General features: G+C 44.0%; 1 protein-coding gene across 1 annotated transcript in view; it reads left to right on the top strand.

Moving 5' to 3' along the window:
* Positions 1-24,748, top strand: part of CERKL (ceramide kinase like) — a 321,952-nt gene that overhangs the window by 210,284 nt on the left and 86,920 nt on the right. Inside the window, exon 6 of the mRNA XM_029605918.1 lies at positions 11,793-11,867. Coding sequence (XP_029461778.1) covers positions 11,793-11,867 — 75 coding nt within the window. The remainder of the gene's footprint in view (positions 1-11,792; positions 11,868-24,748) is intronic.

Here is a 24,748-nt window from a genome sequence, read left to right as displayed (position 1 = left end):
TTAACAGATGTACTGTATATCACCAACCTTAAAGATGTATGCACTCAGAACTAAATTTGTATTTTCAGATGGCTGCAAGTATGTTTTCCTTAAAAACAGCAGTACTGCTGCTTGTCAGCATTTGATTGGAAAGAATCATCAGCACATTAAAAATCATATATACTTTGATATGATATGTGTATTTTTGCAGTTATCCATGGAAAGAAACTTTTATAAACAGAGGGTTTATTTTTTCTGATTTGATGATAATAGAAACAAGAAGCATTGTGTGTGTCATACTTTTTTCAAGTCCTATAACCTATTTCCTGCTCCTGCCAAAACAACAAATCTTCAAAGTTCAGCACAAATGCTGTGAAGGTTTACCTCTAGAACAGTTAGTCTCCTGGGAAGCAACACTCAGAGGGAGAGTGTTTTAATGAATTGCTACATTGAGCCAGTACAAAGCTGTAGTATTATGCTGGGAATCAAATGGATCAGATGTGGGGAAGCCTGCAGTTGCTCTGCTGGCCATTTACATTGGTTTTTGTTGCCATGGAAACTAGAGCTAAGTTACTAAAGAGAAAACTGAAATAATGAAGAAAAATATTAGATGGGCATAAAAAAACATTAAACAAATTTGGTTATAAAATAAGACCATCAACTTGTTTGGGATTGTGTATTTTGTAGTCCTAAATAGTTAATTTAAATAAATTCATGGTGTCCAATTAATTTAGGACAAATAAAACATTGCTGTGGGACTGTTAATTTCAGTGATATTTCAGGCAAGGAACCAAAGTGTTGGTGCAGTTTTCATGAGAATTTCAGATATGCTTGACTAGCGAGTCATTACATCACATTTATCTGTTTGGATGTGGGAGACATTAACAACTCAATGAATATTCATGTAGTCTGGTAATTAAGTTAATTGTTCTGCAGAATTGCTTGCAGTTCCAAGGACAATCTTTTTCACAATTTTTGCCTTGTACAGTTATCGTTTAGGATTCACAAGATCTGTTGAGGTTTTTGTCCCTACTCTGCTGTTTTGGCAAAGTCCAAGGTCAGACAAACCATTTTTATTTTTATTTTGTGATTTCCTACTTTTATTTTCCATCTGTCTTCCCCTTCCTTCAAAAAAATATATGCACAATCCAATCATTGTCCATAGTTCTTTTAAATCAAAGAAATTGGTTTTGTCTTCTGGACTTCATAGAGGCCTGCACCCACATAGAGATTCATCCCAGACATGTGAAGTATTTGAGGCATTGTATATGCACATTCTTCTAGTACCATGTTTTGGCTTTTGGGCTGATGTTGGATAAGATAGTATAAAATGTGTCCCCCTCCCTGGACAACTAGCTGATCAAAAACATATGACAGGCAAAAACAAAGAGATCATTGTTTATCAACACACAAGGTTTGATTCACTAGGATTTATGATCAGTTTTGCAAAGTTCCATCTCTGCTTTCATTCCAATTGAAATTTATATGAGCATTGTTAGATTTGATTCAGGCAAAGTCTTGATCAGAGTTTAAGATATCATAGTCTCAGCAAGAGATAGTGTCCAAATCATTGCTATGACACATCTATGAAACACACCAAATTAAGAAAATTCTACTGCAGAGTGACTATTAATAATATGCTGAAACCACATCCCACAACAAACACATATGGCCAAAAAAATGGCTGTCAATACAAAATACAATGAATGGTGGGAGGTGGTAGTTTCATAACACTTCCAAACGAAGTACCAACCAGGTTACTGTGGACAACTCATGTAATAATCAACATCTACCTAACCATCCTAATATTAACTTCTGTTATGACAGTCCATTGATTTTCTTATTTTTTTAAAATACTTTTTATTGCAAATATATTAATAAAATGAAGGTTGAGACTCAAACCAGTGATGGTAATTCCACTTTAGCAGGTTATTACTCATTATTAAATCCACGTGTCCAAATTTCTTCAAAGATATTTCTCACTGCAATTCACTGCAATGGCCCTGTTTTGGATAAAAATCTTTCCTTATGGAACAGTAATAAATCAGTGATGACACACACTGTGACTGTTTGAATGCAGGTCCAATGGACTCTTCAAGAGAGTCACTATCAAATCAATCCACTCGAGAGCAATTGGATATGCTTTATTAACCTTCATGCATCTCCATCAGGAAACGAGCATCTTAATTCAAACCAACAATCAGGTTGCTATGTTTTACTTCAACAAGCAAGGAGGAATGGAATCTTGACTTCTCTGCCAGGAAGCCCTGAAAATCTGGATCTGGACACCTATCTGCTGGGCACCTCCAATATGCTAGCAGCTTGCCTCAGCAGAGTGTTTCAACCTCATGAGTGGTCTCTCCTGCAGTGGCCAATGAACTCTTCTGCTTATGGGGTCTACCATCTGTGGACCTAATGGCATCACCATGGAACACAAAATTAAATAGATTTAGCTCAATTCTGCCAAGCAATCACAGACTAGTTCAGGATGCTTTCCTCCTCGACTGGGGGCAAAGCCTCACATACGCTTTCCGCCATTACCACTTATCACAAGAATGGTGCTAAACGTTCTTCAGGACCATGCTGGGCTGATCCTCATGGCCCTGGCACGGCCCAAACAGATCTGGTATGCATATCTTATATAACTTTCCAGCAGTCCTCCCATACATCTGAGAACAGATCCTGTGCTGTTAACTCAAGAAGATGGAACATTGTATGATCTCATCCTTTCAGCCCTCAACCTCACAGCTTGAATGTTGAGTGCTCAGTGATTGTGGATCTCCTTACCTACAGGGATTGTGAACATACTAGTCTATTCTAGAAAGCTTTTAGCAAGGCAACATTCTGCCTTCAAATATAATAGGTGCTCCAAATATGCCAGTGAAATGCTTCTGACCCATTTTCTTGCGAATCTAAGCATTTGCTAAAGTACTTGCTCCACCTCACTTAGGTCTCACCACCTGTTTGGTGGTGGTCCTCCGCTGACCCAGCTGCTCCCCCTACCCAAGCGAAATAGGTCCTTTGCCTGGACTTAAAATGCTGATAGCCCGGGCGGAATGCAGCTGGAGAGCTAGAGTCAGCAGCACCGGCATGCTCTCTTCTTCCCGCACCCCGGAAGAGGAAGTAGTGAGCAGCAGGTGCATTCGTGGGAAGAAGAGACCATGCTAGTGCGGGCAGCATCGGCCCAAAGAAAAGAAGAGAGGCACTGCCTGAAGGATAAGCAGCGCAGCTCAGAGTAAAATGAGGAACAACGATGGGACTTCTTTCTCCGTGAGGGCTGAAAATGAAGGAGGTTGCTGCTGCCTTTAGAGTTGGGAGGAGGCTGCTGCTGCCGCTGGTTCAGGGGAGGGAGAGTTAGACTGAGTGAATGAGCAAGCATATGTGTTTGAGATCCTGTGTGTGTGTGTGTGTGTTTGTAAGTGAGGTAGCATGTATGTGAATGATTGAGAGCCTGTATATGTGAAAGAGAGCATTAATGTAAGTGTATGATTGAGAACCTGTATGTGTAAATTTGTGATTGAAAACCTGTTTGTGTGAAAGAGTATGTGTGTGTGATTGACATCCTTTGAGTGTGAGAGATCATGTGTAAGTATGATTAAGAGCCTGTGTATATAAGTAAATGAGAGAAAGAGAGAAAGCATGTTTGTCAGCATGTGAATGAGAGTCTGTGTGTGAGAGAAAAAGACAGCATGTATGTGTGTGATTGAAAGCCTGTGTGTGTAAGCGTGAAAAAATAGCATGTGTGTATTTATTTATTTATTTATTTATTTTATTTATTTTATTTTATATACCGGCAACCGTTTGCACATCGTGCCGGTTTACAAAGAACTTACAACCAAAGAATATATAGGCAAAGCCTTTACAAGGAACAGTGTGTAACAAAAACCCAGTAACAGGGCAATTAACTAGATAAATAAGTAAGGGAGGGAGGGGTAGGGATAGGCGAGACAAAGGAGGGGGCGGGGGGAGGGTAAGAGAGGATACATAAGGAAAAGCTATGTACAGGGGTTCGAGGAACAAATGATATGTACAGAGGTTATATACAAAATAGTATAATCGCAGAACAACAATGATTGAGGTGGGAAAAAGTGTGCGGTTGTACTAAGTAACATTTTAGGTTTGTGATTCCTAAGAGGGGGTGGGTGTTGGGTGTAGGTCCTGTGGGGGGGTGTTGGTGAGGGGTGGTGGTCTGGTGTTAGTAGGGGATGATGATGATTGAGGGTATGCTTGGAGAAAGAGCCAGGTTTTGAGTTTCTTTTTGAAAGTGGGTGTTGATGTTTCGGAGCGTAGGTCAAGGGGCATGGAGTTCCAAAGGGAAGGGCCTGTGAGGGAGAGGGCCCTATTGGTGGTGGAGATGAGTCTTGTAGATTTTATGGAAGGAGGAATAAGGGTTCCAAGGAGAGAGGAGCGGGTGGGTCTTGTGGAGGTACGAGGGAGGAAGGGTGGGTTTAGCCAGTTGTAATTATAGTTAGTGATACTTTTGTGGATGAGTTGTAAGGGTTTTGTAAATAATTCGTGAGTGAATGGGAAGCCAGTGGAGGTTAATGAGGGTGGGAGTAATGTGGTCTTTCTTGTTGGCATTAGTGAGGATGCATGCAGTAGCGTTTTGAAGGAGTTGGAGGGGTTTGATGTGGGTAGCAGGGAGACCAAGTAGGAGTGCATTACAGTAATCAATATTTTGAGAAAATGTGTAAATGTGTAATTAAGAGCCTATATAAGTGAGAGAGTAAAAGCATGTGTATATGTGAGCAATTGAGAGCCAGTGTGAGAGAGAGAGGAGAAAGTTGCAAGCAAACCATCCCTCCTCCTGCTAATTCAAAACAATCTCAGGGCAACTGGATATCAAACATTCCCAGGTATGCAGAACAAAATACATTTTTATATCTTTATAATTTTTCATTACCTGGGTCTTTGTGTCTGCTATTTTGAAATATTTTATTGGTATCTAGCAATTTTTTATATGAGTTTTTAATTATTGGATATTCCATTCATCAGCTGTTTGGAAATAATCTGTTCTTTTTGTTAGTATGGTTTTACTGCTACTGATTTTATATTTCTTGATTTTTTTTTAAAAGGATGGGTGATGTTTCTTTTTTTCCTTTGTTACACTGCATACAGAGACTGGCTTGTTGCAGTCTCAAATTCAATTTTTGTCTGCATGCTTCTAGTTATGCGTTTTGGTTTCTTTATTCTATGTTAGGTGAGGGTCAGCACATGTGATTCAGGTGAGGTTTTCTGCTGGCGTGTAGTTTCTGTGTAGGGCTCTATAGCAGCCTGACTTAGTCTGTTTTCCTAATAGGAGATATAATGGTGTCTTAAGGCCTGATGTAATATTTTAAGTGTTGCCTTTTCTTAGGTAAAGTGGTTACTGTTTAAGTGCTAGAAATTGGTGCTGTTTTGGTGTGGAATGTTTACTATTTATGCAATTTCTGTTCAGACAGAATACGTATCTTTTCCTTGTGTCATTCTTAACAAAAATAATACTGGACCTTTATTTTTTATTTCAGCCATGAATTGTAATGAGCAGTGTGTCACACATGTGAGCGTGATCTGTCAGGTGTGTCACGATGGGAAAAAGGTTGATAACCACTGCTCTGGACTGCTAAAGAACCTTGGCATTGTTATTATTCTGCTGTCTAGTGGGAGGAGCGATCAGATAATGGTAGCAATCTGTGGAACTGCCTCCTATGGGTCTTCTAAGGAATGGCAATATGTTATAATGTAGACTGCAGAGTTGGCAATCTGTACCAGTGGAGTACTGGAGATGGTTCACAGCTGGACAGAAAGTAATTAGGTGAATCCTTGGACGGATGGCAGATGACAGCGCCCCCAGAAGGGAGTCCCGAGAGGGACCACCGGCTAGGCTGGAGTATGGAGACACACAGATAGTTCTTTATTAGACAAGTAGTATAACCACCAGAGGTGGCAGTATTGAGCTCGTATGCCCGGCAGGGCTGAAGTCCCTCAGATACTGGAACTGCGATTCCAAGGTTGCTGAGCTGCAAAGAGACTGTAGATAATGAATAGACAGGGTATGCAGTTGTACTTAGCCAGTGCTAGATGATAACTCACATAAGGTCTTGAGATAGTTCAGTAGCTGGAAAGGTATAGGCCCTCGAGGAGTGAGTACCTGGTTCCAGGGACAGCACTGAGAGAGCGGTGGTCACTCACAATAATCTGTATCTGGAATTGCTTCTAGTCAATAGAGAATCTTTAGAGTGTTCAGGAACATAGGTCCTCGAGGAGCGAGTACCAGTTCCTAGCTGCAAACTGAAATAGGGAAAGAGAATGAGGCCCTCGAGGAGCGGGTACCTCTGGTAAGTCCGGGAAGGCAGAGTAGCTTGGACTAATTTGTATCCTCGTCAGAGTCCAAATTGAAATCATCCTGTTAGCAAAAGAAAAGACCTTTTATGTTGGAAGCGGATGACGTCAATACAGGGGGACGCCCCTGAGGTTTGCGAGCATGCCCTATGTCATCAGGAACATGGATCCGCAGCGTTGAGCCGGCCCGGGGACGCCAGGGAGAAGCGGCATGGAGACGCCGAGGCAGAAAGCCGCCCATCAAGCACAGAGGGAGTCGCCACACAGGTAGAGCGGGTGGAGCGAGGGCGAAGAGTAGGCACGAACGCAACAGTACCCCCTTTCAAAGGGCGATCTCCTCTTCGGGTACCAGGCTTAGGTTTCAAAGGATGCGCGAGGTGGAACTGATGAAGCATCTCTTTATCCAAGATATTGGTCTGAGGCTCCCAAGAATTTTCTTCGGGGTCGAAACCTTCCCAAGAAAGAAGGTATTCAAGTATTTTGCCTTGTCTTCGGACATCAAGAATCTCTTCGACCTTAAATTCTAGGTCATCTTCTGCGTTGATGGCAGGTGGTTCCTGAGTCTTGGAAGAGAATTCACTGAGAATGAGAGGTTTCAAGAGTGACGCAGGAAAAGCATTGTGAATATTTAGTCCAGGTGGTAGCTTCAGACGATAGGTGACCTGGCCAATATGTTGAAGGACTTGGAATGGTCCCACATAGCGAGGAGCAAACCTAGAGGAGGGTAGTTTAAGTCTGAGGTGTTTGGTTGACAGCCAGACCTTATCTCCTGGCTTGAAGACAGGAGCTTGCGAATGATGCACATCATAATACTTCTTAGCATGATCACTCACTTTGATTAGCATGTCCTTTGTCTGAACCCACAAATTATGGATATCATCAGCAGTGGATTGAGCTGCTGGAGACATCACCGAGAGCTTCATGGGAAGTGGCGGTGTCGGGGAACATCCATAGAGTACTTCAAATGGTGACTTTCCAGTAGACATTGCTGGATGAGAGTTGATAGCGAATTCAGCCCATGGAAGCAATTCGGCCCAGTTGTTCTGTCGGGACGTGACATAGGCTCGTATAAATTGCTTCATTGTACGATTCATCCGTTCCGTCTGGCCGTTCGACTGCGAATGGTAAACTGAAGTATAATCCAGATTAATGTCGAACAACTTGCACAAAGCCCTCCAAAATTGTGCTGTGAATTGAGATCCATGGTCAGAGACGATGTGCGATGGTAAGCCATGGAGGCGGAATATGTGTGTTATAAAAAGCTTTGCAAGCTCTAAGGCTGAAGGTATGCCAGGGAGTGCCACAAAGTGTGCCACCTTGCTAAAACGATCCACCGTCACCCAAATGGTGTTCATACCTCCGGAAGTAGGTAAGTCCACTACAAAGTCAGTAGCGATGTGTGACCAGGGTCGATCCAGAACTGGCAATGGTTGCAACTGACACCACGATTGTCCAGAAGCAGGTTTGTTCTTAGCACAATTGGTGCAGGATGCCTCGTAGGAATAGGTATCCTTTTTGATAGTAGGCCACCAATACAGCTCCTGTATCTTGAGCAGGGTACGACGTTAACCAGGATGACCAGCCAGCTTGGAATCATGCGCCCAAAAGAGCACTTTCCTCCTGAGTTTCTTTGGAACAACAGTCTTACCAATGGGTACAGACTGAGTGGTTGCTAAGAGGATTTTCTTCGGGTCAGTTATTTTCTGTGGCTCATCAAGTACATCCTCCCACATCAATTCCTCATCAAGATCTGTGGAAGGACACTCTCGTCCTTCTGGTAGTTCATTATTGATTCTCGGACCCGTAGCATGATCATAGGGTCCCTGTGGAGAAGGTATATTGACCATCTCTTCGATAGTTACTTTTCGGTGAAAATGGTAAACTTGTGTTGCACCCCTTCCAACCAGGGGAGCCACTCTTGGAGCGCCAACTTGACGGCGAGAAGTTCTCGGTCACCAACGGTATAGCGTTGTTCAGTAGGAGAGAACTTATGTGAGTAGAATGAACAGGGTATCAATTTACCCTTGGGAGAGAACTGGCTTAAGACGTCTCCTGCTCCAATTGCAGAGGTGTCGACTTCAACGACGAAAGGACACCTTGGGTCTGGATGCTGGAGACAAGGACCAGAACAGAAAGCTTCTTTAAGCATCTGAAAGGCGGCTTGAGCTTTAGGAGTCCACACACGAGTGTTAGCCCCTTTCTTGGTCATGGCGGTTAGTGGAGCAGCTAGGGTAGAATAATTGGCAATGAAGCTCCGGTAATAATTGGTAAAGCCAAGGAAACATTGCAATGCTCGTAGACCTACTGGCTGGGGCTAGTCTTGGATCCCCTGGACCTTTTCTGGATCCATGGAGAAACCTCGATTGGATATGATATACCCTAAGAAGGGTAAATTACTTTCTCGAAGAGGCACTTTCTAACTTGGCGTAAAGATGTTTTCCTCTTAGGCGCTGGAGAACAGTCCGAACATGATCTTGATGAGATTCAAGGTCTTTGGAGAAAATCAGGATGTCATCAAGATACATGACTATGAAGGAGTACAAGAGGTCTCAAAGAATTTCATTCATAAGGCACTGAAAGACCGCTGGGGCATTGCATAGCCCAAAGGGCATCACAGTGTATTCATAGTGACCATCCTGTGTGTTGAATGCAGTCTTCCAGATGTCTTCAGGTTGGATGCGTACCAGATTGTATGCACCCCTTAGATCCAACTTGGTGAAGATCCATGCCCCTTGTAGGCGGTCGAACATAGAAACATAGAAACATAGAAATGACGGCAGAAGAAGACCAAACGGCCCATCCAGTCTGCCCAGCAAGCTTCACACATTTTGTTTCTCATACTTATCTGTTTCTCTTAGCTCTTTGATTCTATTTCCCTTCCACCCCCACCATTAATGTAGAGAGCAGTGATGGAGCTGCATCCAAGTGAAATATCAAGCTTGATTAGTTGGGGGTAGTAGGGGTAGTAACCGCCGCAATAAGCAAGCTACACCCATGCTTATTTGTTTTACCCAGACTATGCTATTCAGCCCTTATTTGTTGTTTTTCTTCTCCCCTGCCGTTGAAGCAGAGAGCTATGCTGGATATGCGTGAAGTATCAGTTTTTCTTCTCCCCTGCTGTTGAAGCAGAGAGCTATGCTGGATATGCGTGGATAGGCGTGGTGCCTGGCCTGCCCCTTATCAGCTCGCTGATAAGGGGCAGGGGGTATCGGTCTTTGCGGGTTATGGCGTTGAGCCCTCTGTAGTCAATACAAGGGCATAGACGGCTGTCCTTTTTCTTAACAAAGAAGAAACCTGCTCCGGCAGGAGAATCAGAGGGACAAATTAATCCTTTTTCTAGGTTCTCTTTGATATACTCAGACATGGCTAGGGTTTCTGGGAGAGACATTGGATAAGTTCTGCCCTTGGGAGGCGTGGTGCCTGGCAGAAATTCTATGGGACAATTGAACTTGCACAATGGAGGCAAGGTATCCGCCTTCTGCTTCGAGAAGACATCTTCAAAGTCAGCATACTGAGTAGGCAACCCGGGTAGGGTGGTAGACTTCAGAACAGGGACTACAGGAATTAGTTGGCATAGACATGTCTTCTGGCATTTGGGACCCCACTGCACCAACTGCAGGGCATGCCAATCGAACTGGGGTTTGTGGGCCTGGATCCAGGGCAGCCCCAGGATAGCTGTACGTGTAGAACATTTCAATACATAGGACATCTCCTCCTCGTAGAGAGTGCCCACGGTAAGACGGACAGCCACTGTTCGATGGGTGATCAGCCCTGGAAAGGGTTCCCCTTGAATGGAGGCAATTCGGAGATTCACATCCAATGGCTGCAGAGAAATGTTCAGAAGCTTGACAATGTCATCCATGAGGAAGCTGCCACTTGCTCTGGTATCAACTAGAGCAGTGGTGGCGAAGGAGTGGGCTGCAATGCCCAGAGAGACAGGAAGCAGGAGTTGAGGGCCGGTGCAGTAGTGCCTAAACCCAGGACCCCCGCCGGGCTCAGGAGTTGCAGTTTTCCGGACGCGCAGGACAGAACTGCCGAACATATCCGGAAGTGCCACAGTAAAGGCAAAGACCCTCTTTCCTCCGACAGAGATGTTCGGTCTGAGACAGTCGCCCATGGTTCATCTCCATAGGTTCCACCACGGAAGAGGGTGGTGGTGCTGGAGTCTTGGCTGGAGGACTCGGGACACGCGAGGGGCGTGGGATCGGAGAGCGGGAAGTCTTTACTTCTAGGCACCTTTGCCGGCTGCAATGCCCAGAGAGACAGGAAGCAGGAGTTGATAAGGCACCCAGTGAGTGGAATGGGCTTCTATATATATACACAGGAGTAGGGCTGATAACATCAGGCAGCACTACAGGAAGTTCAGGAAGTCAGGCTTATAAAAACCTGGAAATAGTAATGCCCCCCAGATAGAGTGGGATGTAGAGTAGAAGCCAGATGCCAGGAGCAAAGCTGGAAGACCTCAATAGGCTGCAGGTTTCAGCAGCGGTACCTAGATCGTGAGACAGGAGCGAGTGATTGATGGTATGTTACAGAAAATATCTGTTGCATGTGAGATGTATTTTGTAAGTTAAATTGTTTATGTAAAGATTATCTTTCAGGAGTATTTCTAGATGTACACTGCTTAGAACAGATTATTAATTTGTATTAGCCGTATAAAAGATCATTAAAATAATCTCTCTACTCCACTCCCATTTCCTCCCCTCTGTTCCCTTTTCTGTCTCACTCTTTCCTTCCCTTTCTTCACTCACTTGACTCTTCTCTCACCCCACTGTGAAAATAATATTGGTCAGTTTATCAAAGCTTTGTATTAATTGAAGCAAAAGGATTGTATTATGTTTTATTATTATTGCGCATAGTGAAGTCTATTTTAAAACGAGTGTGCATGCACCCATACATGAGCATATATAGGCACATGAGCGAGGGTATGTTAGAATTTTTTATTGTGCACGCACTTACGTGCATATGTTTTAAAATGCACCCACCGCGCATTAAGTATACTTCTAATTTTAAGAGTTTACTTTAGCAAAGCTAGAACAAATGTGTCTTCCATAGGACCTTGTTGGCTTTTACGTACATATGTCGGCTAATTTGAAAATATGCTCACATGAGGCACATTCCCAGTTTTCCAATTAGTCCACCAGTTTGTCCAGTTAATAATGAGGTCTTTCAGACCCCTCTGGTTCTTCATCGTGCATGTCACCCAGTTGAACTGGACCCCTCATTCTTTCCTCTAAGCCATACAACTTGAGATCTACAGACTTGCTTTTCATCAGGAGCCATCAGTAAAGTTACGCAGATATATTGTGTAAGTGCTCTGCGGGTTTCATGTTTGAAATCCAGAGTTACACATGTAAGTCTTGGCCCTGCTCCAGAACTCCCATGCCATGCCCCTTTTCCGCACCCTTATTCCTCATGTGTGCATGAGTATATATGGATTTATTTTGTGGCTTTTTAAAATCTGTGATGCTCATGTGTTTTGACTTTCACAGGTTCCACTAATGTATTGGCATACTCACTTAATGGAACTAAACATCCAGGAACAGCAGCACTGCATATAATAATGGGTAAGTATTCTTTATCATCAGTAATTTTAGTTTCTTAGAACAATATGTAAAACCTTTTTTCAGTCTGAAAATATACATTGTTAAAGCAAGAACCCATAATCCTTATTTTTTCACTTTTGGAAATTATTGTAACATAGTAAATGACAGCATAAAAAGACTCGATGGTCCATCAAGTCTCCATCAAGCTTTTTTATTTTAGGGTAGTAGCTGCTGCTCCATGAAAACTACCCCTTATGCCTACTGTTAGAGATAATAACTGTCGCTTATGCAAGTTATCCCACCCCCCACCCCCATACCTTCTGTTAAGGCTAGTAACTGCTGCTCCATGCAGGTTACCCCAGTTAACACAGGTTATCCCTTTTCTTCATTTTCATACTTTACCCATTAGGGATCCTCTGTGTTTATCCCACACTCTTTTCAATTCCATGACCGTTCTTGTTTTCACTGCCTTTTCTGGGAGGGCATTCCATGTAGCTACCATCCTTTCCATGAAGAAACATTTTGTGATGATGTTCCTGACTTTGGAGATTCGTATTATGTCGCTTTCTTCTTCAGTTTTGTTTCCACTGGAAAAGGCTTGATTGTTGTGTATCATTAATGCCTTTCAGGTATTTTAAAAGTCTGTATAATATCTCTCTGTCCCTCCTCTCCACCAGGGTATACATATTTAGAGCCTTCAATCTCATCTCATAAGTCTTTTGGTGCAGTCCCTACACCATTTTAGTCACCTTACTTTGGATCGCTTCTATATTGTTGCTATCCTTTTTGAGATATGGTCTCCAGAACTGAACACAATATTCTAGGTGAGGTCTGGAATATTACTCTTTCAGATAATAGAAGGGCTTGGGGGCACTTCATGAAGTTAGCAAGTAACACATTTAAAACAAATCAGAGAAAACTCTTTTCACTCAATGCACAGTTAAGCTCTGGAATTTGTTTCTGGTGGATATGGTTAGGGCAGTTAGTATAGCTGGGTTTAAAAAAAGGTTTGGATAAGTTCCTGGAGGAGAAGTCCATAAACTACTATTAATCAAGCTGATTTAGGGACTAGCCACTGCTATTACTGGCATTAGTAGCATGGGATCTAGTTAATGTTTGGGTACTTGCCAGGAAATTGTAACCTGGATTGGCCACTGTTGGGACCCATTGTTGGTGGGCCACTATTCCAAGCCCTTAATTTATGTAGTCTCTGTGGCTGGGGCTCAAACAAGAGGTGTGGTCAACAATACAGTCTGCTCTACGGGGAACAGATGATTTTGATGAAGGATCCGCTCAGTGCCTCATTTGCTTTCGGCCCTCACTTTGTACACTGGCAGGTTTGGTAGTTCGCTGATAATGTCATCGGCCTCCTGATACCATCTATTGGATAGTTTATGCTTCCTAGGGATACCAAGGGCCCTTTCCAGTACCCGATTTTCTGATCTTAATTCTTGGCCCTTTACACAGGCATCATATCAGACTTTGTTACTGGCATTTCTGTTTCCAGCAGCAGAAGCCTGGTAAGCATGATTCAATTGCTCTTTCAGCTGCTCAATATACTTTAAATGACTTCTTGCGGAGTTACCATCGGGGGTCACCCCAAAGCACACATCTACTGGCAATCAAGCCTCTCAACCAAACTTGAGGTTATAAGGTGAATAGCCAGTGGCATCATTCATTGTGCAGTTATAGGCATGAACCAGCCTGCTCATATGCTGACTACAATGTTGTTTCTGTTTGGGATCTCGAGTTCCCAACATATTTAACAGGGTTCTATTGAATCTCTCAGGCAGTGGATCACCTTGAGGGTGATAGGGCATGGTATGTGACTTTTTGATACCGCAGACCTGAAGCATTTCTTTACTCAGCCAACTTTCAAAATCTCGTCCTTGATCAGAGTGGATTCAATTAGGGAAGCCATAATGAACAAAATACTTCTCCCACAGATTCTTAGCTACTGTGGTCACCCAATTTCTCTTATGGGGAATGCCTGAACATAGCGGTTACGTGATCGGTGACCACCAGGATGTTACTGATGTTGCGGTGATCATTCTCCAGACATAAGAAATCAATGCAGACTAAATCTGACGGCCTCTGCTGGTGATATTATTTAAAGGCATTGCTCTAGTGAGTAGCGTTTTCTGCATAATATACATTCCACAATTCTTTACATAAGACTCTACATCAGTGGACAATCTAGGCCAGTAGAAACACGCTCTCACCATTTCAGTGGCGCGATCGATCCCCAGATGCCCCATGTCATCATATAAGCTTTACAGAACACAATGGCAGGACTTTCTAGTCAAAACCAACTGTTTCTGGGCCTGGCCCTCTGAACCCTGTATGATGCAGTACAGGACATTGTCAGCCATCACCAACTGGTCCCACTCTCGAAGTTGCAAGGGTATATCCAGGTGTTGAGAAACAACCCAGCTAGCTGGTCTGTGGTGTTTTTTGGCTATCCACACAGCAGACAAGCTGGTATCCTTCTTCTGAGCTTGTTGTAGGTCAGACTTCTGTAGCAAGGGTAAACTTTCCCCCTGTAAACTAGCAACTTGGGTATAAGCTACTGATAGGGCAGCAGCGAGCATTCCCATTGAAATTATGGCCTCCATCTCTTCAATGGGGTCACACAAGGCCTTGATCCCCTCTTCTGACACTTGAATTCATTGATCTGATGACCACTATTGGTGGGCCCATCATAAAAGTGCATCTATATCAATGTTGAGTTTCCCAGGATGATACTTTAGGTTGAAATTGTATGTGGCTACAGCAGTCAGCCATCGGTGTCCAGTAGCATTCAACTTGGCAGTGGTTAGCACTTAAGTCTGCAGGTTATTGTCTATGCACACTGTGAATTTAGCACCATAGAGGTAGTAATGGAACTTGTCTACTATGGCCCACCTTAAAGCTAAAACTCAAGTTGGTGAGCTGGGTACTTCTTCTCTGGATCAGTCAATTTCTGACTAGCACACATAACTGGTCTCACACCATCGGGGTGCTCTTGGTACAGGACCGCACCCAAACCCTCTAAGCTAGCATCAGTATTCAGTATGTATGGCAAGCGGCTGCCGCAAAGGCCAACACAGGAGCCTCTGTCAGACAAGTGATGATTTCCCTGAAAGCTATCTCACATTCCAGAGTCCATCGTATGCCAAAAGGTTCAGAAGGCTTGAAGTACTTTACTCCTGGGGTAAGTGCCCTTTCCCCCCTTTTCCTCTTTTTTTTTTGGGGGGGGGGGGGGGGGGTAAGAGCCCTTAATGCAACCGTTGACAAACCTCACTATCACAGAGAAGTTTTGGATAAATCATCTGAGTAGCCACAGAATCCCAAAAAGGATCTCAAAGTCTTCAAATCGGTGGGTCTCTCCAAGATTGCCACTGCGGCAATCTTGTCTGGGTCAGTAGCAGTGCCCTTTCTGGACACTATATGCCCACATTCTTCACTTGGGGCAGACAGAACCAGCACTTGTCTAGAGACAGTTTGAGACCATGTGCTTCCAACTGGTCCAATGTCTTCATCAGCCTAGTCTAATACTCCTCTAGTGTCCTACCAACTACTATGAGGTTATCTAGGTACACCAGAACTTCTAAGAGGTTCATATCCCCCATTTTATTTTTCCATCAAGCACTGGAATGTACTTGGAGCTCCATTAACTCCTTGTGGCATCCGTTCAAACTGGTAAAACCCCCAGCGGGCAGATGAAAGCCATTTTTTTTCCTTTTCACTGTCCTTCATGGGTATCTGGTAGTACCCACCTCTCAGGTCCAACACTGAGAACCACAAACAGTCTAGTACTTCATCTGTTCTGGGCAGAGTGTGCAGGTCTGGAATAGTTCTCTTGTTCAGGGTTCTGTAGACAATACACATCCTAACTGCCCCATTCTTCTTTCTAGCCACCACTATAGGGGAAGCATAGGGGCTTCTCAATTTCTTGATAATTCCTGCAGCTAACAGTTCTTGTAGGTGCTTTCTAACATCTTTGATATCTCCAGGAGCAAGTCATAGAGACCTCTCACAGAAAGGGTATGAATCATGAAGGGGTATAGGATGTTCTACCCCTCTGGCCAGCCCCATATCCCTTTCCACACTGGGAAAGTTGTATCAGCCTGTCTTTCCACTCAGAAGGGATGGAAGATTCCCCAAAGTTGAACAATGAGGGGTCAATAAGCTTAGGAGGGGCCCTCTGGGCGGGGGAGGGGGGTGCACAGTGGTAAGTGTCTACTGAATACATTCGGGCAGTCTGTAAGCTCTGTCCAAGGTAATCTTCTTGGATTTGTTTCATACCCAGACATGCAACTTGTTACTACTCAGGACTTTGGCAGGTAAAATGCTTTATCCCAGGAGAAGCAAGATGTTAGTCCTCACATATCATGGAAAACGTTCTGTCAAAGTTTCTAGAAACTTTTGACTGGCACACTGAGTCCACCGAGCATGCCCAGCATGTCATAATCCCTCGAGCCACAGAGGTCTCCCTTCAGTCTTCGTTTTTCTGCGCTGCAGTTAGCATCGCGGAACAGGAGCCCTATGTGATTTTCTTCACACAACTTTGTCTAAAAAACAGATTAAAAACCCTCTTTTCTCATTCACCACATCGGGGTCCAACTCTATTTAAGTTCACAAAACCTTTAGTCAGATAACCATCAACGGCTGTCCCGGTTATCATGGCCACAGGTTTTAAAAAATGTCCCAAATGTAATCGAACGATGTCGATTACTGATCCACACCTTGAATGTGTGCTTTGTTTGGGACAATCCCATGATGTTTTGTTGAGGCCAAAATGTGTGGAAATGACCGCTAAAGGTCGAAAAGCAGGTCAGGAAAAGATGGAACACCTTTTCCACATCCAGCTATTACCTTCTACGTCAACGTCCACCCATTCATCTCCGGCTGGAGCGTCGAAAAAGCTGGTTATTAAAAAGCATCAATTGGAGGGCTCGGGAGACCGGTCCTCACCGATCCCATCTGCAGCATCGACGAAGTCAACATCTGGGCTTGAAAAAGCCACTGAACATTGTATAAAACATTGACATCGGCATCGACATTCTTCGATTCCGGAGGCCCTGTTATCACCGGAGCAGCCTGGAGCCAAGAGGCCTCATCTATAAGAATCACCGAGGCCTTCTACACCAAGGCATTCCCCACCTCTAGAGGTGCCGGACATCGAGCCGCCACAGGGCCCTATGGTAGAGCCGATGACGCCTTCACTGCCACCACGTATAGCTGCTCTGCTTGCATCAGCTATAACGGAGGAACTGAGTGGATTGATCCACCAGGCAGTGCAAGAAGCGCTTCAGGAATACCGACCATCGACACAGATGACTCCGCCGATGCCGGTGCCCGCACCGATGCCGGGGCCAGCCCCGAAGACAGGACCAGCACCGATGCAGATACCATCGCCAATGCCAGTACCCATACCAGGGACTCCAATACAAACGGATGCTTCAATTTTTCAACCGCTTATGGGAAAACTCGATGCACTCATCGGTGCTTTGCCATCACAGCCTATTCCTACTAAGCCAGCAGGTATAGGAGATACTTTTGGTCAGTCCCCACTCGATGAACCTCAACCAGGACCTTCATGACTCTTCAGACCAGTGGTTCCATCAATACCACTGAGGTCTTCTCCTACTTCTCCTTCCAAACATGCACCATATGACTCCTGGGAGGATAGAAACACATTCATCATCGGAAAGTTTTATGTCTGAACCATCTCCTCCTGAAGGAAGAAAAAAGTCTCCACCAGAAGACTTATCCTTCACCACCTTCATAAAAGATATGGCAGACTCAATCCCTTTTAAATTAGTGTCTGAGGAGGATACAAGGCAGCAAACATTAGAAGTTCTTCAATTTGTGGATCCCCCCAAGGAAGTCCTAGCCATTCCTATCCACGATGTTCTGGTAGTTTTACAACATAGATTGTGGGAACATCCATGCTCAGTCCCACCAGTTAATAGGAGAATGGATACCACATATCTAGTACAGCATATCCCTGGTTATCAAAGGGCACAACTACCACACCAATCAGTAGTGGTCAAGTCGGCTCAGAAAAAATCTAAAAGAGTACGACCTCATTCGTCTACACCACCAGGGAAGGATCATCGATTCCTAGACTCTCTAGGAAGAAAAGTCTTCCAAGGAACAATGATTAACTCCAGGATAGCATCTTACCAACTCTACATGACGCAATACCAGAGAAATCTCTGGAAACAAATGCAGCAGCTCACCGATTCCCTACCTCAGCAATACCAGGATGCAGCTAATGCAATTGTCCATAAAGGACTAGAAGCTTCAAAATGTCTTCAAGGGTTGCAGCTTCGGGGATCAGTGCATGCCATTGGGCCTGGTTAAAAGCCTCTAACCTCAGGCCTGAGGTACAAGATAAATTGGTAGACTTACCTTGTGTGGGTGACAACCTTTTTTGATCAAAGGTTCAGGATGCAGTAGCCCAACTTAAAGAGCATACAGAGACAGTGTGTCAGTTATCTACTGCCCCACAAGACTCTTCTTCAGCGACCCATCGTCATCCAAGAAAGGATACCAGAAAGCCATACTACAGGCCAAGAAGGTATTATCCACCGGTACCTAGGGGCAGATCTTCCCGACCACAACAAAGATCTCAGCCCAGGCAACCTAGAACTGCTAGGCCTCAACCACCAGCGCAAACAGGACCAGCTACAGGTTTTTGAGACAACGCGAGAAAACAGCAGCCATCTCCACAATCCCAATCCAAACATACCAGTAGGAGGTCGAATCTCCTTTTATTACAAACATTGGTTTCAGATAACAACAGACCAATGGGTACTCTCCATAATATCACGAGGTTATCAACTCAATTTCCTATCAATTCCAAAAGATTCTCCGCCAAAGTCTCTTTGGATAAACAAAAATCACATCACTCTTCTGCAACCAGAATTATCCACTCTTCTGAGAGCCAGAGCTGTGGAACCGGTACCCCAGCCTCAGCAGGGCAGATTCTACTCCCGTTATTTCCTCATTCCAAAGAAAACAGGGGGATTACATCCCATCCTAGACCTCAGAAATCTCAACAAATTTCTACGGAAAGAGAAATTCAGAATGGTCTTTTTAGGCACCATGCTTCCCCTTCTTCAGACAGGAGACTGGCTCTGTTCTCTGGATCTACAAGACGCTTACGCTCACATTCCAAAATTCCCTCCTCATCGCAAGTATCTGCGTTTCCTGGTGGGTCAACAGCATTTCCAATACAGGGTTCTACCATTCGGACCTGCCTCAGCACCCAGAGTATTCACAAAATGCCTAGCAGTGGTAGCGGCACAATTATACAAGAAAAGTGTACATGTTTTCCCCTACCTAGACGACTGGCTCATCAGAAGTCAATCTCAACAAGGAGCTCTGGCTTCTCTCAGACGAACAATCAATCTGCTCCACTCGATGGGTTTTCTCATCAATTAACAAAAGTCCCATCCCATCCCGTCTCACCTACTACAATTCATAGGAGCAGAGTTGAACACCATACTATCAAGAGCATTCCTACCCGAGGATCAGGCGGAAACACTCTCCTTATTAGCAAACTCGCTATGCTCGCAAAAACAAGCGTCAGCTCATCAATTTCTAACTCTGCTAGGTCACATGGACTCAACAGTTCATGTTACCCCTATGGCCAGATTAGCCATGAGAATATCCCAATGGACATTGAGATCACAATGGATACAGGCAATTCAACCACTGTCATCTCCAATTCAAATAACCCACCAATTACATTCATTTCTCCTTTGGTGGGTAAACAGGGACAACTTGCGCAAAGGCCTACCCTTCCAACAACCAGTTCCACAGATCACTCTAACTACAGATGCATCCACCTTAGGTAAGGGAGCTCACATAGACAATCTCCAAACCCAGGGTACTTGGACAAAACTCGAAGCAACATTTCAAATCAATTTCCTGGAACTTCAAGCTATACATTTTGCTCTACATGCATTTGAGGACTGCCTTTCACACAAGACTGTTCTGATTCAAACGGACAACACAGTTGCCATGTGGTACCTGAACAAACAGGGGGGTACGGGCTCATATCTCCTTTGTCAAGAAGCCGCACAGATTTGGGACTGCGCCCTGACACATACCATTGTTCTCTGGGCCACTTATCTAGCGGTCATTCACAACGTAGTTGCAGATCGCCTCAGTTGTCAGTTCCAACCTCACGAATGGTCCCTGGATCCCTTAGTAGCGACCAGGATATTTCAATGTTGGGGACAACCAACATTAGACCTCTTTGCATCAGACCTGAATCACAAAGTGGACAGGTTCTGCTCTCTACACAAACAGAAACACCAGCCAGCCAAGGATGCCTTTGCTCGCCCTTGGAACTCAGGTCTTCTATACGCGTATCCCCCGATACCGCTAATACCCAAAACTCTAGTGAAGCTACAACAGGACAAGGGGTCCATGATACTCATAGCCCCACATTGGCCTCGACAAATGTGGTTTCCCATACTTCTCGACCTCTCAATCACAGAGCCAATTCACCTGGGTATAGCTCCCATTCTCATAACTCAGAACCAGGGCAGGTTGCACCATCCCAACCTTCAATCCCTATCTCTGACAGCTTGGATGTTGAAAGCTTGATTTTACACCACTCAATCTTTCAACTAATGTCTCTCAAGTGCTTATAGCTTCACGTAAACCTTCCACACGAAAGAACTATTCTTCGAAGTGGAAAAGATTCACTTTGTGGGGTACGCAAAAAGACATTGACCCTTTTTCCTGCCCCACACCCTCTTTACTAGACTATCTATGGCACCTTTCAAACTCTGGTCTCCAAACCTCATCTGTAAGAGTAAACTTAAGTGCAATCTCAGCTTACCATCATACAATAGGAGATGCACCAGTATCAGTGCAACCTCTTGTCAGTAGATTTATGAGAGGTTTAATTCACCTTAAAGCACCAATACGGCCACCAGTCACAGAATGGGACCTTAATTTAGTGCCAACAAGGCTCATGCATTCTCCTTTTGAACTCATGAATTCCTGCTATTTTAAATTTCTCACATGGAAGACTGTCTTCCTAATAGCCATTACATCTGCTAGAAGGGTTAGTGAGTTACAAGCACTTGTGTTACGACTGTCGCTGCCTGACGTCTCCACCCCGCCCTCCTTACCTCTCTGGCGACTCCTCCCGCGATTGACGGACGTTTGGCTGCCGCGGCGTCTGCCTGTCGTCCTCTCCGGCATCCCCGGTCTGGCTTGAGCGCTGCCTCCCGCCATGCTGTCCAGCTGCCTTAGGGCGTGCGCACCGCGCGGCCCTGCTTCAAATACTTTCTTTGGAGCGAACCTCAGGGGCGTCTCCCTGTGATGACGTCATGCATCCCAGATACAAAAAGCCTACACTATTGCTAGCTAAGCGAGTTAGCAACAGGTATTCATACTGGTGAACTCCTTACGGATGGGATTCGCTCTACGTACCTAGCTACTCTGCCTCTCCATTATTGGACTTACTCTATGTGGGGTACCCACTCCTCAGGGGCCTCTATCTTCTCTTTCAGGTCACTATCTGGAACCGGTACTCGCTCCTCGAGGGCCCATGTTCCCGGACTTGCTGCCTGGACTTCACTTCTGCCTGGAAGATACCGCTGCCTACACCATCAGTGAGTTACTATCTATGTCTCTTAGAGCTGTTCCCTGGAACCAGGAACTCGCTCCTCGAGGGCCTGCCTCTACTCCAGCTCCTGTGATTCCTTCCGAGAGAAACCGCTGTGTGAGTACTCAACCAACGAGGCTCTATTCCAGAACCCTGCATATACTTCATGGTACTCACTATCTCACTTTCTCTTCACTACAGCACAGCCATTGTGGGATCGTTGTTCCAGAGCCCAGAGGGACTACAAGCCCAGTCGGGCTTCATCTCTGCTCACTACTGCCACCTCTGGTGGCTCCTCAATACTGTTAATAAAAGATCTATCTGTGTTGTGTGTCTTAAGCCTGACCTATGGCCCATCACAGGACTTCCCCCCGTGGGCGTGGTCAGCAGCCACAATGTCCAAGGGTCCACCCAAAACCTTACAAACAATAACAACTTGTCACATACTCATCCTATACAAAATTCCTCCATGACCAGGTGGTACTCCGTACACATCCAAAATTCCTTCCCAAGGTAGTTACAGAATTCCATTTGAATCAATCCATAGTTTTGCCCATATTCTTCCCAAGACCTCATTCTCACCAAGGTGAGAGAGTGTTACATACCTTTGACTGTAAACGTGCGCTTACATATTATTTAGACCGCACTGCAGTCCACAACAAATCCACTCAATTCTTTGTTTCTTTTGATCCAAACAAACCGGGTAATCCAGTGGGCAAACAAACTCTCTCCAACTGGCTAGCAGATTGTATAGAGTTCTGCTATGAAAAAGCAGGCCTTCCTCTCCAAGGACAAGTAAAGGCGCATTCAGTAAGAGCAATGCCAACCTCAGTAGCACACTATCGTTCAGTGCCAGTTCTTGACATATGTAAAGCTGCAACTTGGAGTACTTTTCATACTTTTGCAGCTCATTACTGCTTGGATAAAGAAGGAAGACAAGATTCAGCTTATGGACAATCTGTCTTAAAGAACTTGTTTCCACCATAATCCCAATTCCTTCTACATCCAACCTGCTGTAATTTAGGCTGCCTCAATTTTTCCAACAGTACTTCAGTGTTGGTCCACTACAAAATGACTCAGCCTATAGCTTGCTAATCACCCATATGTGAGGACTAGCATCCTGCTTGTCCTGGGATAAAGCAAAATTGCTTACCTTATAATAGGTGTTATCCCAGGACAGCAGGATATAGTCCTCACAAAACCCACCCGCCACCCCGTGGAGTTGGGTCCGATACGTTTTATTATTTTATTTTTGCTAACGCTTATTGCTATACACGAGACTGAAGGGAGACCCCTGTGGCTCAAGAGATCATGGCATGCTGGGCATGCTTAGTGGGCTCAGAGTGCCAGTCAAAAGTTTCTAGAAACTTTGACAGAATGTTTTCCGTGACGTCACCCATATGTGAGGACTACATCCTGCTGTCCTGGGATAACACCTATTACAAGGTAAGCAATTTTGCTTTGTTGTACTAGCAATCCATCAGGCAGATGACTACTTGGCGACTCCTCAAACATGACTGGCTGTCTCCTCCTTTATGTGGAAATTTCTTTGAAGAACCTTTCAACAAATGCCAACGATTAAACGGTTTGTATACAATGCTCAACCAGCGCTGCTAACAGCTTCCATTCGAGATGCCGACGTTGACAACGTTTCACCAATGCTGCGTCATGGTGTATGATCCTGAAATGATGATACTCTAGGTAAATTCTAATATGACATTGCATTATTTTAATAATAAAGACTTCTTCATTTACTTACGTCATATTTTCAAGACGTGTTTCTTCTAAAGATTCTATCGGACTATAGCAGTCATGGCAAAGGCTTGCTATTTGAACTTGATTCAGCCACTCACATTGTGTCACGTCACCACACTTTTGCACGACCACATATTATTCTCTCTTCTTTATTTTTTAATGTTTAAAAAAATTGCTATCTAAAATAATCTATTGGAGTAAACTATTCCACTCTGTTTTACTATTCATCCCATATGGGTCTTCTGTTTTTAATTTAAATATCCACTGTTGTTCACGTAGATATAATAGCCGCTTACGATCTCCTCCCCTCTTATGCAATTTGATCGTATCAATCACAAACCATTTGAGTTCAGAAAATGCCTGATTAAAGTCTGAACAATATGAAACTAGAGGTGCATTCTCTTTTATTTGAAATACAACTTCTGTGTTCACAAATACTTTGTCCGAGTGCTCTGCATGTTTGGGAGCATGGACATATTATGACACATACTACAAAAGTTGAATTGCAAGTAGTAAAGTTTCTAAGTTGGTATTTCTATCCGGTGGTAGGACAAACAAATTCTTTGATTGTTCAATTTGCAGTCAAACTTTACAAATGTCCACATTTGTAGTAACCTCTCACATTCTTGCTGTCTACCAGCATACTTTGTCTTGAAACTTGTTTTGGAAGCATAGGTGGGCACAATATCTCTTTCAAATTCTTATTCCTGGAAAAAGCCATTCTGAGATCCAGTTTCAAATCCCTCTATAGTTTGAATTATCGGCCAATGGGGGCATATGCTTCTGACAATCTGTCTTCTCATTGGTGAATATCATGTGACGCAAGTTGCAGTGTTGTCATTGTTAATATGTGATGAATCTCTAGTTTTTAATAATATCTCTCTGTCTTGATAGAGGGCTCTTTTATAACCATCTTAATACATTTCTTGGGATACCCCCTTATTTTAAATTTTTGTTTTAATTCTTCTGACTTCATTTTAAAAATAGTTTTCTCTGTGCAATTGCGTTGGTACCTGAAAAATTGAGAGACGGGAAGGCTGTTTTTAAGAGGCAATGGATGAGTGCTGGAATAATGGAGGAAAGTGTTCTTACCTGTTGATTTCTTATAGATGCTGGTAACTATCCCTCCAAGGTCCATCAAGCCCAGCATCCTGTTTCCAACAGAGTCCAAATCAGGCTACAAGAACCTGGCAAGTACCCAAACACCAAGAAGATCCCATGCTACTGATGCCAGTAATAGCAGACACCATTCCCTAAGTCAACTCGATTAATAGCAGTTAATGGACTTCTCCTCCAAGGATTTATCCAAACCTTTTTTGAACCCAACTACACTAACAGAATGAACCACATCCTCTGGCAACAAATTCCAGAGCTTAATTGTGCGTTGAGTGAAAAACTTTTTCTCCGATTAGTCTTAAATGTGCTACTTGCTAACTTAATGGAGTGCCCCCTAGTCCTTCTATTATCCAAAAGTGTAAATAACTGATTCACATCTACTCGTTCAAGACCTCTCATGATTTTAAAGACC

The sequence above is a fragment of the Rhinatrema bivittatum genome, chromosome 6 (assembly GCF_901001135.1).
Source record: "Rhinatrema bivittatum chromosome 6, aRhiBiv1.1, whole genome shotgun sequence".
NCBI classification, from domain to species: domain Eukaryota; kingdom Metazoa; phylum Chordata; class Amphibia; order Gymnophiona; family Rhinatrematidae; genus Rhinatrema; species Rhinatrema bivittatum.
Note: the sequence above shows the minus strand (reverse complement) of the source record. Positions and strands in the feature narration are given on the sequence as shown.